We start from the raw sequence: 19,985 nt of genomic DNA on the forward strand, positions 1-19,985 counted from the left end.
TGTGCCGTATTCACTAGTTGGGATACGAGGGTAATGCACCCTGTGATAAAGCAGATTCTGCCCCAAATCCCTATCTGAACGAAATGGAACATCTTTGCGACGAGTTAGAACGTCGACTTTCTTCCAGCCCGCAGCGTCCTTTTGAGGCTTAAGCTCTTGAGGAGGAATGAACCGCCTTTCCCCAGAGATATTCAGACATTTGATGGAAATTTTGCGCAGCAGAGTTCAAGCCGAAGTGTGAACACAACCTGTGTTAATGTCCACAAGTATGTGAACAGGTATTTTTGATCAGATAGTGAAATTTGGAACATGCATTGTGATCTTATATTATATCCTTCTATAACTGCGGTTGGCCGAGCGTCGCTCAGTTTAAGTGAGAATAGTGGAGTATCCTCACCTTCCGCCACGTCACTAGGAAAATTAATTATTATTTCCTGTCTCACTTTTGACAGCATAGGGCAGTCGAATACGTCCCTACTTGCAGGGGATGCTAAATTGATTGATTAAGAAACAGAGGAGGTCGGCAATGGTTACGATATGCAATGAAAAAGATCGTCCTTAAAATGTTCATATAAATTATTAAAACAAAGAGCTTTGACATTGCCTCGCGAGGCCTCCTTGAGGTGTAAAGTCACACTTTATGTGACAGACAGTCTCCCATGTAGAATTCAATTTGAATTCCGCAGATCTTAACAAACCCAGCTTGTACAGGATGGCGGGTATGGGCAGGCGGTGGGCGTCGTGGAATAATAGGGTAATTTTTAGAGAAATGCCATTTATTGGCTAAAACATGTGGAAAGGGGCTACATAGGCCTAGGGAGGTGAGGGCGAGCCAGAGCTTACAATTTGGCGAACATTGTTCGTGAAGCTACCGTAAGTGGTTGTCTGCCAAAACTAAGTCCACAGTGTCGCAGCACCGGGAGAAGCGGGAGATGTTCAATGCTACAGGGCGCGCATCCGACTCGCGGGTGAGCAAGAATACAAAAGAGCGGGCCCGGCGACGGGCGGCCGGGTATATTCGACGCGCCAGGCCAGCCCAGTGCCAGGGGCACGCTCACTGGGATTAGCTCAGTGAGCAGGCCGTTTTAGTAGGTTTGTATTTAGTCTGGCACACCTGTAACGCTGCAGAGTAGCTAGATTTAGAATAACTAGAGTAGTCAAGTAGATTAACCCTGTCCATAGTAAGTGCCATTAATTAAGTAGTATAAGCTGCTTGTTTTTCAAGTATAATAATTGGACCCACTAATTACATAAGGTAGTGTGTGTATCATACAATGTTTTGTGTTTATAAATAATTTGTATCACAATACCTTCTTTTTGATTGTTTTTATAATGTTGTTGTATCAATAAAGTTTTTCTTTTTTTTGTAAAAAAAAAAAACCAGCTTGCTCTGTTCATCCACGAGATCAAGAAAGCACCGATGCCGTATTCCTTGACTTCCGGAAGGTGTTCGATGCAGTTCTATACCGCCGCCCAATAAAGAAATTACGTGCGTACAGAATATAAGACCATGTTTGCGATTATATTGAGGAGCTTCTAGCAAATAGAACATAGAAAGTCATTCTTAAAGGAGAGAAATCTTCGGACGTAGAACTTCGTCCTTACACTAAGGGAGTAGCATGGGTCTAGTGCTGCTCGTAGTATATATCAGTGACCTTCTGGAGAGCTTCAGTACCTCCAGGCGGCTGCTCGTGGGTGATGCTGTGGTACACAGAGATGGCACACAATGTAGCGAAATGCAGTAACACCTCCAGAGCATCGACGCTTGATGCAAAGATTTGCAGTTGATCTTCAACATAAACAAATGTGACGTATCGTGCATAAATTGGCGGAAATACTCGTTACTGTATGATTACGCGATTGCTAAACAGTGACTAGTAGCAGCCACATCAAATTAAATCACTAGGGGTGTGCTTATGGATCAATTTAAAGCTGAACGACCGCACTAAAGTAACTGTAAGCAATGCAGATGCCAAACTGAAATTCACTGGAAGAATCGTATGTAGTCCACCCACGAAGGAGGTAGCTTACGAAAACCTTCATCGATTAATACTTCGATGTCGCTCGCCAGTCTGGGGCCCGTACCTGATCGGAATGATAGGTGAAACAGAGAAGATCCAAGAAGAACAGGGCGTGTCGTCACAGGTTTGTCTGGTAAGCGCGAAAGGAATAAGGAATGGGAGTCGCTACAAGAGAGGAGTTGTGTATCACGTTGGGATTTATTGATTAAATTCCGAGAACATACCTTCCTATCCAGTGCCCTGCTTCTTGCTTCGTATAAATCGCCGTGAACGTAAGACAGTAAATGTGAAATCGGAGAGTCTACCTCACATGCATGCTTACCAGTAATTCTTCTACCCGCGAAACATTTGCAACTGGAAGCAGTGAAATAATAGCTGCACACTAAGTACTTTCCACCACACACCATACGATGGCTTCTGGAGTACAGATGTAGACATAGGTGGCTACTAGAAACGACTGTTGACAGAATAGAATATGGAAGTGAGCAAATAAGTGTGTCAAGTGACATCATGCATGTTCACTGCATTCCTTACACTGGTGTGCAGTTGGCAAGATTCGTTCATTATCTTCGTCTGTAGACAGCCAGTCATCAACCCGTATGTACGAGTACATGTGGTACCACTATCATTACCTCTCTTTCACGCTCTACTCACTAATGGTACAAGTAAAGTAAAGTAGTACTTGTTGTGGATTGGCAGGAGCCAATCCACGGGGTTTGGAGGAAGCCGAAAGGCACGCGTTTAAGCTCACGCAGGCTGGCGTGAGGTCTGGAACATGACAAGGTATTTAGACTTCAGAAAAAAGGTGGTACTTGCTGGAATACTTAACTTTTAATCCATTAATGTTGAATGTAGCTCTTGTCTGTACATTATTTACAATATCAATAGCAACTGATAATGGCGCCTTGCTAGGTCGTAGCAAATGACGTAGCTGAAGGCTATGCTAACTATCGTCTCGGCAAATGAGAGCGTATTTTGTCAGTGAACCATCGCTAGCAAAGTCGGCTGTACAACTGGGGCGAGTGCTAGGAAGTCTCTCTAGACCTGCCGTGTGGCGGCGCTCGGTCTGCAATCACTGATAGTGGCGACACGCGGGTCCGACGTATACTAACGGACCGCGGCCGATTTAAAGGCTACCACCTAGCAAGTGTGGTGTCTGGCGGTAACACCACAGTACTGCATGCCTGGTTTGAAGATAATGAGCCATCTCATTGGAAAGATTTTCTTCCTCGCACACAATGGTATCTTTCGTTTGCGAAGAGAGTCTTAGGTGTATCTGTTGACAGTATGCATCTCTAATGGGAGTGCTATGGTGTAGTGTCGTGTTTGCGTGGTATGATGATGAAACTCGTATAGCCATAGCCTCTCGAATAGTATCAAGGGGGCTACTAAATTTAGCCTTACCACGCGCCGGATCACAATCAACAGTATCACATGTATTCAGTTCGTAAGACGCAGCAGAGAGGTATGAAATTAGTCCTGACATTGGTGCAAAGTCGGGTGATCAAAAACAGGGCACAACCGCCGCTCTTCCGAATAGAAAGGATGCACAGAAGAGCAGCGCATTTGGTTACAGGTTTCTTTAGTGAGCACGAAAGCGTCACGGAGATGCTTAGCCAAACTCAGTGGCAGAGGCTGCAGGAGAGGCGTTCTGTATCACAGACAGGTTTACTATTTAAGTTACGAGAGCAAACTTTCCAATATAGCAATATAGCACTTATTCCTACGTATATCTCTCGAAAAGGACATGAAAATGAAATCAGAGTGTTTAGAGTGCAATCGGAGACTTACAGCGAACCATTCGTGACTGGAACTCGCAAAGCAGCAAGCGACAGTCATATGCAACGTACCCTACGCCACAAACGATAAGGTAGCTTGCGGAATTGAGATGTAGATGTAGAAGCGACCCTTATACAGATGCTTCGTTACGAGGGCATCCTGGAAGGTAATGCCTACGAATTTTTTATTCTTTTCTCGTTATCGGTTGAGGTGCTACGCGTCATGCATATTACTCAGCCTGCTTCCCCGCTTCCCTGACCCAAGTTGCAACCTTCTGCCCCTAGAAGGTTCCGAACTGCACCGTGTAACATGGCGATGTGGAACGTAACTATGACCATGCGTCAGACACAGCGTGGTGTAGCTGAGTTTTTAACCGCAGTGTTCGTCTACATGGAGCACCTTTTCCTTCAGCGTGACAATACCAGAGCCACAAGAGAGCCCTGCGACATCTGCAACAACCCGACGCTTTGCGTTCACTGTCATTGATCGTCCTCCATACAGTCCCGATTTGCCCCATCCGATTTTCATCTGTTCCCAAAACTTATAGAAAGTCTTCGAGGACTTCTCTTTCACACTAATGAAGTGATCCAAGGAGAGGTGAGGTACAAAGTCAAACATTCTACACTAATGGTATTAAGAAACTGGTCACTTTTTTTGGGAAAAATGTGTTCGTCGCCAGGGTGATTACGTAGATAAATAAACATGTCGACATAAATAATAACGATACAGAATGTTAATAAGGTTAATTTTATTTAAAAAAACTTCATGAGTTTTCACATAAAAAACACGGTCTAGTATCTAGGTACAGACGAAAATGAAACAAGGAAATAATCTCAATAAACATATATGTATGTTTGCAGATGGGGGACATTCAGCGGTCGAATAGTTGTTAAAATTCATGGTGAAACCTTCAGCTGTCGTTTATTTTCACAATTCGGTACTAGTTTCTATCAATGACGCTTATCAAACTTAGCTGTCATACATGCTCAAAAATACTAGGCTTGTTCGTAATGTAGTGACAACCACCCATAGTGCAGTTCATCGACACTATCAACAGGGCTCGAATACAGCAATGGCTCTAAACTTCCTCCCACACAGACACACACACACAAACACACACACACACACACACACACACACACACACACACACACACACACACACACACCAAAATCCAACTGGCTCAAGTGGAAGACCCTCGGAGGACATGGTAATGGCGAGCCATGACAGACGAACTTGTTGTGGAAACGCCATTTATTAGTACTTGTGTATCCTGAATAGTGATAAAGTTTATCACTTGGTAATTTGCTTCTCACTTGGCGTGTTTCAAAATAAACGTACTCAAACACACTTATAGTGTTTCAGAACAAAATTCAGTCATCAATTGCAAATATTTTTTGTTTCGCTTTACCGGTTCCGACAAATTAACTTGTCATCTTCAGAAGCCTACATAATTAGGGATATTATGAATCCTTAAGCCTTGGCTATCCATTTATGTAATTATAAGGAGTATATTAGGGAAAATTATTTAGTAGTGATTTAGAGATGTCAATGTCTTCTTCATAGAAGCCTAATGTTACTGGGATTCCATACACAAGAGCTTTCAAATGCCCACACAAATAAAAGTCCAGTGTTTACAGTCTGTATTTATAACAGTCACATAAAATATGTACATCTTTGAGCATATCCTCCGAAAGGCCACGGCCAACTTCCTTCTCCGTCCTTCCCTGATCCAACGAGACGGATGACCACGCAGTTTGGTCACTTCCCACAAACAACCCAACCCTTCTTGTACTTTACATAAACGAATAGCCAAGGTTTATAGATTTATAACATTCCTAATTCCATAAGATTCTAAAGATGAGAAATTAATTTGTCGAATCCAGTAAAGCGAGATAAAAATATTTACAATTGACTGCTGAATTTTATTCTGAAATATACAAGGTGTAACAAACGTGTACGGCACAATTTTCAGGACACATTCCTTACACATAGACGAAGAAATTACGTTCTATGAACAGGCGTCTGGAAACGCTTTGTTTCCATGTTACAACACATTTTCTCCAACGACTTTTCAAATATCAGATTGCATATTTTCGCAGTCGGCGTCTATGGGCAGACATCAGTCCTCACGCAACTGTTGAAGCAAGCCATCAACAATTATTTTTGTCAATGTATGGCCAGGCATTGTTCGTGGCTGTTCGGTAAGGCCCACTTTCTTCCACCCAGGCACAACGGACAATGTTGTCTTTAGCTGTGTGACAAAACATGTACTTCATGTACGATGGAGCACCTCCTCATTTTAGGTTACTGTCTTTCGGCTTCTAAATAATATATGGATAGGTAGAGTTGGACAAATTGCCTGGCCTCCTCGGTCTATCGACCTAAACACATTGGACTTTTATTTGTTGGGACACTTGAAAGCTCTTCTGTATGAAACCCTGTATAAGTGTTCAGAGTCTCCGAGCCCTATTATGGGCGATACTCCATGGATACATTAGTGCACCAAGCATTCACTGCGACGGCGGGTTAATGCATGTACAGGGTGACAACAATTGAACTATACGCAATAAAATCGTCTTAACTTCTGAACTGTTTGTGTTAAGACTTTAAAATTGCACGGTTAGCCGCGTGGCATGAAGGGAATTAGTATGCGCATTGTTGTTTGGTTTAGCGAAGAAGCCCACTTTCATTTGGATGGATTCGTCAATAAACAAGATTGGTCCATTTGGGGAACAGAGTCCGCATTTCTCGATCGAGAGGTCTACTCACTCTCAATGGGTGATTGTGCGGTGTGCAATGTGCAGTCACTGAATAATCGGCACTTGATAGCACGGTGACTATCGAACGGTACGTCTGCGAAGATGATTTCATCCCCATTATCCAAAGTGTCAATGATTTCCACAAGATGTGGTTCATGCAAGACGAAGCTTGACCCCATCGAAGCAAGAGCATGTTTGCTGTCCTGAAGGAGCACTCTGGGGACCGCTGGGATACCCAGCGCCACTGCCGTGGGCCTCGATTGGCCACCAAATTCTCCGGATCTGAATACGTGCGACTCTTTTTTGTGGGGCTGTATTAAAGTCAAGGTGTAGAGCAATAACCCCAAAACCATTGCTGAGCTGAAAACGGCCATTCAGGAAGTAATCGACAGCATCGATGTTCAGACACTTCCTTGACTCATGCAGAATTTCGTTATTCGTCTGTGACACTTTATCGCCAATGATGGCAGGCCTATCGAACATGTCATAATCTAAATCAGAATATCTGTAGTTGCGTTTACATGTTCAATAAGGTGTGTGCACGCTGTAGTTTATAACTAATTTACGTTTTTCTCGTAATTGTCATTCTGTATCAATGCCCACGGAAGGCATTTTGAACATCTGTGAGAAAGAGTTGCATGTGATACACTGGTGCGTTCTTTTCGTGTGTGTTTCCCATGATTAATGAGTTGGAGCGAGTAAGTTGTAACATGGAAAGGCCCAGGCCCACGTTCCTTTATACAATTTCTTCGTCTATATTTGAGGAATGTGTCCTGCAATTTGTGCCATTTTTGTTACACCTTTCTTTCTTGAGGGCCAACGGCCTTGCCGCAGTGGTGACACCGGTTCTCGTCAGATCACCGAAGTTAAGCGCTGTCGGGCTGAGCTAGCACTTGGATGGGTGACCATCCGGTCTGCCGAGCGCTGTTGGCAAGAGGGGTGCACTCACCCCTTGCGAGGCAAACTGAGGAGCTGCTTGATTCAGAAGTAGCGGCTCCGGTCTCGGAAACTGACATACGCCCAGGAGAGCAGTTTGCTGACCACATGCCCCTCCATATCCGCATCCAGTGACGCCTGTGGGCTGAGGATGACACGGCGGCCGGTCGGTACCGTCGGGTCTTCATGGCCTGTACGGGAGGAGTTTAGTTTTAGTTTTCTTTCTTGAGACCTTATTCCCGATTCAATGCGCGGTCGTCCTTGTAACTATTCATTTGGCAGTGTTAGCTACAGAGGGTAAACAGATACCCTTCCTGCCAAGACCCCAGAGCCCCCAGGATGGAATTAGTGTACCCAAGCTGTCCGCATCTAGTGTAAGCCACGGAGTAGTGGGAACGTATTTCAAATGTCTGCGAGTCGTGTAACTGAGGCGGAACGCGGGGACCAGCCCGGTATTCACCTAGCGGCATGTGGAAAACCGCCTAAAAACAACATCCAGGCTGGCCGGCATACGGGCCCCCGTCGTTAATCCACTGGGCAGATTTTATCCGGGGCCGGAGCGCCTACCCGAGTCCAGGAAGCAGCGCATTAGTGCTCTCAGCTGTTGGCAGTGTTAGCTACAGAGGGTAGCCAGATGCCCTTCCTGGCAAGACCACAAACCCCCAACACGGAATTAGTGTACCCCATCTGTCTGTGTCTAGTGTAAGCCATGGAATACTGGGAACATATTTCAAATGTCTGCGAGTCGTGTAACTGAGGCGGAATGCGAGAACCAGCCCGGTATTCACCTAGCGGGATGTGGAAAACCGCCTAAAAACGACATCGAGGCTGGTCGGCATACGGGCCCTCGTCGTTAATCCGCTGGGTGGATTCGATTTGGGGCCAGAGCACCTACCCGAGTAAAGGAAGCAGCGCATTAGCGCTCTCGGCTACCTTGGTGGGTCATTTTTTTATTCGTTGTGTACTACTGTTGCTGCAAATTGAAGCTATGAATCAAAATAATAAATTTATATTGCTGTTGTACTGGCAAGACAATAATTGTTCAAATGTCATATCAGAGAAGCCATTGTTTTCCGGATTTGAGTGTGTCGAAATTATTTCTTTATTTCGTTGTCCCTTACTAGCTCTTCTCGTTTGTACCTGTAACTAACACCCTGTGTAAGAGAATAACAGAGGTAGCGTACTGCTCGGTGTTGTCTGCATATCGCAACGGAACGGCAAGTGACCCCCTGCGAGCTGACGTGTCGGGCGTGTTGTGTGTCGGCAGCGGTGGCGTACCCCGGCCTGTACCCGGGCTCGGCGGCGGCGGCGGCCGGCTACGTGAACGCGGCGGCGGCGGCGGCCGCTGCTGCGGCGGCGGCGGCGGCGGCGGCGGGGGCGGGCGGGGGCGGGCCGGCGCTGCACCACCCCCACCACCCGCACCACGGCCACCACGGGCTGCCCGCGGGCGCCGCGGCCGGCGGCGCGCCCTCGGCCAAGCGCAAGCGCCGCCACCGCACCATCTTCACCGAGGAGCAGCTGGAGCAGCTGGAGGCGACGTTCGACAAGACGCACTACCCGGACGTGGTGCTGCGCGAGCAGCTCGCCCTCAAGGTCGACCTCAAGGAGGAGCGCGTCGAGGTGAGTCCCCGTCTGCCGTCTCCTCCACTCTGTCTGCACTAATCCAACGAATAAGTCTTTCGAAATAAGTGTTGCATGCTCGGGGAAGATCAGTTTGGAATCCGTAGAAATATTGGAACACGTCAGGCAATACTTACCCTACGACTTATCTTAGAATCTAGATTAAGGAAAGCCAAACCTACATTTCTACCATTTGTAGACTTAGAGAAAGCTGTTGACAATTTGACTGGAATTCTAAAGGTGGCAGGGGTAAAATACAGGGAGCGAAAGGCTGTTTACAACTTGTACAGAAACCAGATGGCAGTTATAAAAGTTGAGGGACATGAAAAGGAAGCAGTGGTTGGGAAGGGAGTGAGACAGGGTTGTAGCCTCTCCCCCATGTTATTCAATGTGTATATTGAGCAAGCAGTGAAGGAAACAAAAGAAAAATTCGGAGTAGGTATTAAAATCCACGGAGAAGAAATAAAAACATTGAGGTTCGCCGATGACATTGTAATTCTTCAGAGACAGCAAAGGACTTCAAGATCAGTTGAACGGAATGGAAAGTGTCTTGAAAGGAGGATATAAGATGCACATCAACAAAAGCAAAACGAGGATAATGGGATGTAGTCGATTTAAGTCAGGTGATGCTGAGGGAATTAGATTAGGAAATGAGACACTTAAAGTAGTAAACGAGTTTTGCTATTTGGGGAGCAAAATAACTGATGATGGTCGAAGTAGAGAGGATATAAAATGTAGACTGACAATGGCAAGGAAAGCGTTTTTGAAGAAGAGAAATTTGTTAACATCAAGTATAGATTTAAGTGTCAGGAAGTCGTTTCTGAAAGTATTTGTATGGAGTGTAGCCATGTATGGAAGTGAAACGTGGACGATAAATAGTTTAGACAAGACATTGTAATTCTTCAGAGACAGCAAAGGACTTCAAGATCAGTTGAACGGAATGGAAAGTGTCTTGAAAGGAGGATATAAGATGCACATCAACAAAAGCAAAACGAGGATAATGGGATGTAGTCGATTTAAGTCAGGTGATGCTGAGGGAATTAGATTAGGAAATGAGACACTTAAAGTAGTAAACGAGTTTTGCTATTTGGGGAGCAAAATAACTGATGATGGTCGAAGTAGAGAGGATATAAAATGTAGACTGACAATGGCAAGGAAAGCGTTTTTGAAGAAGAGAAATTTGTTAACATCAAGTATAGATTTAAGTGTCAGGAAGTCGTTTCTGAAAGTATTTGTATGGAGTGTAGCCATGTATGGAAGTGAAACGTGGACGATAAATAGTTTAGACAAGACATTGTAATTCTTCAGAGACAGCAAAGGACTTCAAGATCAGTTGAACGGAATGGAAAGTGTCTTGAAAGGAGGATATAAGATGCACATCAACAAAAGCAAAACGAGGATAATGGGATGTAGTCGATTTAAGTTAGGTGATGCTGAGGGAATTAGATTAGGAAATGAGACACTTAAAGTAGTAAACGAGTTTTGCTATTTGGGGAGCAAAATAACTGATGATGGTCGAAGTAGAGAGGATATAAAATGTAGACTGACAATGGCAAGGAAAGCGTTTTTGAAGAAGAGAAATTTGTTAACATCAAGTATAGATTTAAGTGTCAGGAAGTCGTTTCTGAAAGTATTTGTGTGGAGTGTAGCCATGTATGGAAGTGAAACGTGGACGATAAATAGTTTAGACAAGAAGAAAATAGAAGCTTTCGAAATGTGGTGCTACAGAAGAATCCTGAAGATTATATTGGTAGATCACATAACTAATGAGGAGGTATTGAATAGGTTTGGGGAGGGGATAGAGTAGCATGGAGAGCTGCATCAAACCAGTCTCAGGACTGAAGACCACAACAACAACAACACTCTAAAATTTTTCTTTTGTTGCTGCTATTGCCTACTTTCGACTCTGAATTGATTATTAAGCACCTACAAAACATACCAACCACAGAAAATTAAAACACCTAACTTATACAGGCTGGTCGGAAATTCCCGTTACAAACTTCTCTGACATGCAGAGGGTGGTGAGTACAGAACATTTAGAATAGGAACCTATGTCCGGAATCGTATCGTTTCCGTTATACGACAGTTTCAGACGTGTACCTCGTCAACGTCTGCTTAGGGCAAGAGAAACGTCTCAGAGTTCCTGTCCTGGTATGCAGCAGGGTAGACACGACGAGTGTACTACGTCAAACGATCCCCAGATGTCACTTCTTGTCCGCTTTGCTGTGAGACCGAGTCAATAACTGTGCGTCACCTACAGAGGAAACATGGTGTAGTACACGTTTGCGGAATACACAGACATGCTCCTGGTGTATGGCGAAGCTGGAGGTAACGGAAGAGCTGCTAGTCGGCTGTATCACGAACGTTTTCCACACCGTCATATTCCATCGCACAAACTGTGCCTTCACCGTGAGGAGGCAGGACTGTGGTGCTCCACGGCGACGCCGCACTCCCGAATTTGAAGAAGGTTTACTGCGTCCCATTGAAGACAACCCGTCAACGAGTTCGCGCACAATTGCGCGTGCAATGGCTGTTACTTACAGTACCGTCTTCGACGTCCTGCATGACATCTGTACCACTTACAAAGAGTGGACGCTATGGGTCCAGCAGACTTTCCACAACGCGTAGCCGTCTGCACATGGTTCCCGCACCATTGCATCGAGCGCCCCTGGTGCCACTTCGAGTTCTCTTCACAGATGAATGTAGGTTCACAAGGGATTATGTTCTGAATGCTCGAAGTAGCCATGTCTGGGCGGACGAAAACCCTCATGCCACTCATGTTCAGGGATCTCAAGACGGGTTTGAAATTAACGTGTGGGCAGGTATTCTGGACGGTCATATGACTGGACCATACCTCCTTCCGCCCAAGCTCACGGGTTCCGCATACTTAGTCTTCCTACGACACGTAATGGACCCGTTCCTGGAAGCTGTGCCGTTGAATGTCCGTCAGGAAATGTGGTTTCAGCATGATGGAGCACCACCTCACTTTTCACTGCCTGTCCGGAGACATCTCAACAGACGGTATGGTGAAAGGTGGATAGGCCGTGGTGGTCCAACCGCGTGGCCGCCACGATCGCCGGATGTAACCCTTATGGACTACTTCTTGTGGGATCGTATGAAGAGCCTAATTTATGAGACACCTATAAAGACAGAGGAAGATCTGCTGGCACGAGTTCTGGCCGCTGCACAAGTCACTCAAGAGACACCAGGTGGGATGGAGAGAGTGTACCAGAACATGCTTCGGAGGTACAGTGTGTGTACCAACGTTGCTGGTCGCCACGTCGAGCCGCTGTTGTAATGCATCGGTACGTTGCGGCTGGTGCCGTAGGTGTTGGGTTCTTGTTGATGTCGACCAATGTAAACCATAAGGTGTAAGTTGTAATGCAAATACTTAGATAATAACGGAAAGATTCAGTATTCTTTTCAAATGGATTGCAACAATTGTACTGGTTGACGCCTAAGTATATTCCTCACGTGGTTGTGGAGAGACAATCATCTGCAATGAAACTGTCGTAGAACGGCAACGATACGTTTGCGGACGTGAGTTCCTATTCAAAAAGTTATATACTCACTACCGTCTACATGTCCTAGAAGTTTGTAATGGGAATTTCCGATCACGCTGTATAGCAAATCCCAAAAATCTTAAAAACATGTCGAATGGAAACGCCGTAAATTCGACATATGGTACCGTCCAACCCTTGCCTACAAATTACCTCTATGCAACAAGCTGCAACGGATGTGACATTTAAATCAATCCATCAGTCCACATATGGAACTACATATCAACGTCAGCATGATCTGTAGCAAACATACGGGAGAACCACGACCAATACAGCTTGAACTACATATCAACGTCAGCATGAACCGTAGCAAACATATGGGAGAACCACGAACAACACAGCTTGAAGACGAACTTGAAAACCGTCTACAGAAGAGCGACATTCATGTATGAATCTCAGCATATACACTCGTGACATCCAAATGCATATTGAAGGCTAACCAGCTGGTCAAACATATATCAAAGATTCAGTCACACACTAAGCCTGTGTTTCTATACTATATGCCTGTGCACAATACATAGCTCACAGGCGTTAAAAGGTGATAATTAGATATTACATTTACAAAATACGACGGTTGGAACTTTAATAGTGGCAACACTTTTATTTACAGCTCGTACAGAATAGGTACGTGTTTCGAAGTTTTACTGACCTTCAAAGAAGTTAGCAGCATTGTGTATAATCCGTTGCCAGCGATGTGGAAGTCGTAGGACACTCTTAGCAGTGTCAGTTGCGTTGACAGTTCGAGCGGCGCGGTCTGTTGCCCGACGAATTTGTAGCACTTCTGCAGCGATGCTGTGAAGTGTTTCCTTCAGTTTAGAAATCGAGTTGAACTCATGAGGGCTTAAGTCAGGGGAGTGCAGTAGGTGCTACAGCACTTAAGAGCCGCACCAGTCAAACAAATCAGTAACAGCTTGCACTGTACGTGCTCGAGCATCGTAATGCAAAATGGTGGTCAGGTCCTGCTTAAAGTGTCTAGTACACAACCTACGACCAGCTCAGAGACAGAAGTGACGACACTTTATGCAGGACCTGACCATCATTTTGCAGGACAATGCTCAAGCACGTGCAGTGCAAGCTGTTACTGATTTGTTTGAGTGATGCGGTTGCTAAATGCTATACCACCTACTTCACTCCCCTGACGTAAGCCCTCATGAGTTCAACTCGATTTCTAAACTGAAGGAAACACTTCACGGCATCGCTCCAGAAGTGCTACAAATTCGTCGGGCAATAGACCACACCGCTCGAACTGTCAACGCAACTGACACTGCTAAGAGTGTCCTACGACTTCCACATCGCTGGCAACGGATTATACACAATGCTGCTGACTACTTTGAAAGCCAGCAAAACTTTTAAAAAACACGTATCTATTATGTACGAGCCGTAAATAAATAGTTGGCACTATAAAAGTTTCAACCCTTGTATATTATACATAATATTGTATACATCACATGGGGAATATAAACCCAATAACAGGAATATCGACTGTATATACAGACACTAAGATATTTAGAATCAACATGTAAACCTCTTTGGTATCGTACATATTGCATGAGGTTTATATGTAGATTATATACATCTCACTGTGTGTGTATATACGGTTCAAATTCCATTTATTACATTTATATTGCTCTGATGACATAAGTTATGTAATGCATAATATATTTTGGAGATGTAACATCTATTAACAGCGTTATTTAAGCCAGTGAACTATGTATTATGCATAGGCATAAAGCGTTGGTATACACATATAGTATCTTTGATCTGCTGGTATGTAGACTAGCTGATAAGCCTTCAGTCTGCGTTTGGATGTCATGAATATATATCTTGAAATCCATACGTGAAAAAATGTGATTCTTCTGTGGATTAATGTCAAATTTGTCCTTAATCCGTATTGCACATGGTTATCTCACATGTTTTAGAATCTTTCTGTTCATATCGATACAGATCAAGCTAATGCTAACATGCTTCCATATCCGTAAGAGTGAATTAATTTACATTTCACAAATGTTGTGGCATTTTGCATAGAAGTTCTATGTATGTAAATACTTGACAGTCAAATATACGACTCTGCCATTTGGTACGTCCTTAAGATTTTTTTAATTTGTTACACAAGCAAGGTGTCTGGTATTTAAGTTGTTGGCATGTTTTGTATGTGCTTGACAATACTTCACAACCGAAATAGCAGCCAATAAACGAAAAATTTTGCAGCCTACAATTGACAATATATCGAGGATGTGGACCTGTATAAAAACAAGACTGCTAATAAATAAGTCAATTGTCGCTCAAGTTAATTTCAGGAGCAACATCTTTAGCCCGCAGTACGAGTAGGTAATATTGAAACTATTGATATGACCCATGGCTTTCGGCAGACGATGTTCTCAAAATAGTGGATGTAGCTCACTCATCGAAATCCAATACGCTTAAATTATGCACCATAGCAAGTGTAATCGTCTTCTGGACATCAATTCGTTGGCTTCAAAAGCTGATGTTGCACATCACACTTTGTAACGTAATTGCACACTGGTCAAAGCCGACGTCCAGTATCAGTAAGACGTTATAACTTAAATGTCATATGGCTTTGTTAGTTGGCGTATTCCGAGGCGTGCGAACAGTCACCTAGCGTACGGGATGCTCTTCCTCTGCATGCATGGCCCTATCCTTGCGGAGTCGTGTCGCATATGTACTTGGCGAGTGTATAGTATAGTGTTATGTTTACATTGCACGGTGGTGATGAGAGAAGGGGAGGGTGAAACCCATTGCCATCACTAAGCTTACACCTCTCGTATAGCACCAGGAAGGCCGTTCAGTGTAACGTCCACATCCGAGGATCAGCATCAACTGTGTCACATGCCCTCTGTTCATGAGACGCGTAAGAGAGAATTTTAATTTAATCCAGGACGTTGGCGCAAATACAGGCGATCAGGGACTTTATGCTACCATCTCCCTTCCACTTGCTGGCAAAATACTTGGAGCGAAAATTTCATCCACCACCAGGATTCAAAGTGGCGTACCTCCAAGTCAGGCGCCACGGCCGAGTTCTGCACTAGCGACCTCATCTACAGAGGCGCATCGATTGACGAGTACCTGCTCTTGCACACTCTAACTCTTGCATACAAGTATCCCATGACTTTTGCCACTTCAGTGTAAATGCGTAATAAAACAGCTGAGATCGTTTTCATTCATCATTAACATTAGAGTCAGCAGTGGTGCTCAACACGATCAAGATTAAGAATATATGCAGCATTTATAAGCAGTGCTGTGCGTATGAATTTCTGTACATATTTAGCCAAAAGAAAGGGTTGTGTGTGGCTACTGCCACCCATCTTGAAGTCCTGGAACCCATACACAGACAAAGGATTGCTGTCCATTATCCGCAGCATTCCTGTTTCCACTAATAAGCGTGGTTACTGTTTCAGGGAAATCGTACTGTAACATTAATCTGGCGACCGTATTTCATTCAGTTACTTCAGGTAGTCAGGCACAATCGATCGGAGTACTTAAAGAGCCGTGGGCAGTTATGTAATATCAGTCAGAGATCGACAAAGGAAAACTACCATATTCTCCCTGATATTCACTGTCCTGGTATCGCCTGCTTCGATACCAAGCCGCGCCAGTACAAGGCGAGTAGTTGGCAGTAACCCATGTGACTGCACCGCCAATCTGTGGCTGGCTCAGACACACATTCTCCACGGCCAGCGGCAACCACAGAACCGACTTAAAAGTTCGCCACACCGACCTTCAACTAGTTTGTTACTTCCGCTCTTCCTGACAAATCGAAGATTTGTCGTTCTGTCTCTGTTTTTATTATGAACATCGATCCGACCTATTTCAAGGACTCATTTTGGATTATGTTCTGGACTTGCTGTTATTCAGGTTAACTACAAGAAGTTATCAAACACTGAGTGTGCATCTCATTATCTTGCTTTCTGTCATAGAATCCGCCGACTCCTTGGCTTCCGCCACCGGGACTACTTGTCATTTTATCTTTAGTCCGTTTATTTGTTGCATAAATTGGACCTACGGAGGTTCGTGACTTTTTTAATATGAAAAGTATTAATTTATAATTAAAAAAGAATGTATTCTTTTAAATTGTATTCAGGGTGTCCCGAAATTCCGGTTACAAACTTCTAGCATATGTAGAGGGAAGTGCGTGCATAGTATTTTGAATAGGGACCCAGGTCCGGCAACTTATCGTTTCCGTTCTACGACGGTTTCAGTTCAGATGTTTAACTCAACCACTTTTCCTTGTGGAACTGAAATTTTTAGAAAACAGTTCGAAAGTAAACATAACGAAATGTCTATTTATCACTTAAGCACATTTGTTTGTATTAACCCTTAAGCGTTACGAGTTTTCAAATAAAAAAGAGCCCATCATACCGTACTTACAGAACAGTACTGATGCATTACAAGAGCAGCTCGATATGGCGGCCACCAATGTTGTTACAGACATTGTACCTACGAAGCATGCTGTGGTATAAACTCTCCCGCCGGCCGGAGTGGCCGTGCGGTTCTAGGCGCTACAGTCTGGAGCCGAGCGACCGCTACGGTCGCAGGTTCGAATGCTGCCTCGGGCATGGATGTGTGTGATGTCCTTAGGTTGGATAGGTTTAATTAGTTCTAAGTTCTAGGCGGCTGATGACCTCAGAAGTTAAGTCGCATAGTGCACAGAGCCATAAACTCTCCGTCCCACTAGTGTCTCGTCAATTTCTAGTGCAGCGGCTAGAACTCGTGACAGCAGGTCTTCCTGTGTCTCTGCAGAAGTCTCGTAAACTATACTTCGCAAGATGTTGAAGTTGCACTAGGGGGCCGTCTCACGTGGTATGTGTCATCGTATATATCCTATTGCATACAAGGACGAGCAACTCTGAGACATTCCTCTTTTCCTCAGCAGACGTGGATGCATTACACGTGTGAATTGAAACCTCGTAGAGTGGAAGCGGTACGTTTCCGGACATGGGTTCCTTTTCAAAATGTTATGTACTCACTCCCTTCTACAACGCCACCCCGTATAACTACGTTTCCTTTTCGATGTTGTCCGGAGTTCTCAAGTCTCAAAGCAGTCGTGATGAAGGCATGTTTCCTCACTTACGTCGCATGTTCTGTTGAGGCATTCATAACTACAAAATTTCTGAAACACCACTGAAATGATGAGTCAGGGTGTTTTTCTTTTTCCACCTTCCCACATCCGCTACTTCGCGACTTGATCTGAATTTCTTACGCAGACACCTATCACAGGAATGAATTTCGTAGCGTTCCTGCGAGCGAACAATATAGGTTGAAAAGAACGAGCCCTCACCTCGAAGGTAATATTTATTTGCAAAGAAATCGAGTTCCACCATTCCGCGAAGACTGAGGGGAGGCGAGAAGCCGTATTTTTCTTGCACGTGCGCTGCAGGTTAAGGTCTTTGGCTTTTGTCGATGGGAAAGGTTGGGTCCCATTGAGCAAATTGGTGCCCTTTGTGGCGGTAATGTCATAAAGGGCTGGGCGGCGGCGCCGGTACTGGCTTACCGTTTGCTCGCACGTGGAGCGACAACCTTGGGAAGGTGTGGGGGCCGCAGGGGAATGAGGGTTGGCACGCCCTCTAGATTAATTGTCGGCTGCGGACAGTCTTTGTCTGGCAGCGGGGAGCACACCTGTGCGCCGCAAGGGAGGGTGGCGTGCTGCTCCTAATGAAATGACGAGCGGCCGGCGGGTGGGCAAAAATAGAGGGGAGACCGAAACAAACGAGCCGAGACAATTATTTGTGTCATCCAGGCAACTCTGGGTTCTGACCTTTACACTTCCTATATCGAGATCAATTTGAAAGTGACTTTAAGATGGGCAGTCATAGAACTCTAGTTATCATCTTGGCACAAACTTTACATACACTGAAGTGACAAAAGGCATTCCAACTTTTGAAGCTTTTGTCCCATTTGTTTCTGACTTTGTTCAAGCGTTGTGTCTAACTTTTGGCCGGCCGGTGTGACCGAACGGTTCTAGGCGCTTCAGTCTGGAACCGCGCGACCGCTACGGTCGCAGGTTCGAATACCGCCTCGGGCATGGATGTATGTGATGTCCTTAGGTTCGTTGGGTTTAAGTAGTTCTGGGGGACTGATGACCTCAGATGTTAAGTCCCATAGTGCTCAGAGCCATTTGAACCATCTAACTTTTGAAGCCTTTGTCCCGTTTGTTGCATTAAGTGTAACAACAATGCACTGGTGTCTGAAACATGTTCCTCAGTGCTATTCGGCAGTGCATTTGAACGGGCAATATATGCATTTTGAAAAGCAGAAAATGTGTCTTCACTTATTTGAGAAAACGGTGAGGACGCAAAACCTGAATCTACAGGATTTGCAAGATTGTGCCCTGTCTTTTCGGATTGCTGAGGCGAGCTGTTGCCGACCGATCGATCGATAATGCTTCCCTGTTCACTAATTGTTTCACTGTCTACACCGTTAGTTGCCGCCCGCTCCATTTCCCTATGCTCAATTACCAAATTACTACTTTGAATGTCTGTTAATTCATTACACAGCGGTGCTGATAAGCTACGCTCGTCGTCACTATTATTTCTCAGTTTACTTTGGAGCCTAGTGTTACGTTTTTCAGATGCCATAGCTATCACGTGTTTCACACGATAACAAGAAAAGCACAATTTGAAGAGCAAAAATAAGAGAACACATTAACCTAGCACTGAAAATAATATCTCTTTAATTGCAAGCGCAGCTGCGAAATACTTGGTGAAAATTACATGCATGACACAACTGTTTTACTGTACAAGCTACAACTACAAAGGAAATTCTCTCTATAATTACGCTCTAGCAATAGACAATAGCTACACTAATTACACAAACTACCAGAAAAAATCAGAAGATTCCAGTGAGGTGTCCTCGGCTAAGGGTCGACATATGAAACCTCCCCTTAGAAAATTGATGAATGTGCTGATAAACCTCTTACGTTATTTGATTTTCAAACAGCTGAGCAAAAGTGAACGTACCCAGAAATTTCTCTCTTTTCTTATTCTGATCATCACTAAACTGACACACAATACTTTTTTAGCGCAACGCAATCTGACTTTCAATAATCCCTACAAAAGAATGGCCCTGACTAACAATAACCTATACCTTTCATGAATCACTTACCTCACAAAAATCTTCGTTACTCAAATTACTGCAATACAGCGTGCGCCAATACTTCCAGCTGAATAAAAGATTCTAACTAATGAAGACATAGTTAGCAAATGAAAGATTTTGATAGAGAACAAACAATGTATTTACCTTAATAATGTTCAAAAATCATCATATAAATTTATCAGTTCATAATATCCAGT

At 44.4% G+C, this 19,985-nt stretch overlaps 1 protein-coding gene and 1 pseudogene across 1 annotated transcript in view; both read left to right on the forward strand.

Annotated features, from left to right (window-relative positions):
- The window catches only part of LOC124619690 (homeobox protein goosecoid-like), a 174,247-nt gene that overhangs the window by 145,544 nt on the left and 8,718 nt on the right, over window positions 1-19,985 (forward strand). Inside the window, exons 2-3 of the mRNA XM_047146240.1 lie at window positions 8,766-8,848; window positions 8,978-9,118. Coding sequence (XP_047002196.1) covers window positions 8,766-8,848; window positions 8,978-9,118 — 224 coding nt within the window. The remainder of the gene's footprint in view (window positions 1-8,765; window positions 8,849-8,977; window positions 9,119-19,985) is intronic.
- LOC124620519 lies at window positions 7,378-7,495 on the forward strand (annotated as a pseudogene).

This window comes from Schistocerca americana, chromosome 6 (genome assembly GCF_021461395.2).
Source record: "Schistocerca americana isolate TAMUIC-IGC-003095 chromosome 6, iqSchAmer2.1, whole genome shotgun sequence".
Taxonomy (NCBI): domain Eukaryota; kingdom Metazoa; phylum Arthropoda; class Insecta; order Orthoptera; family Acrididae; genus Schistocerca; species Schistocerca americana.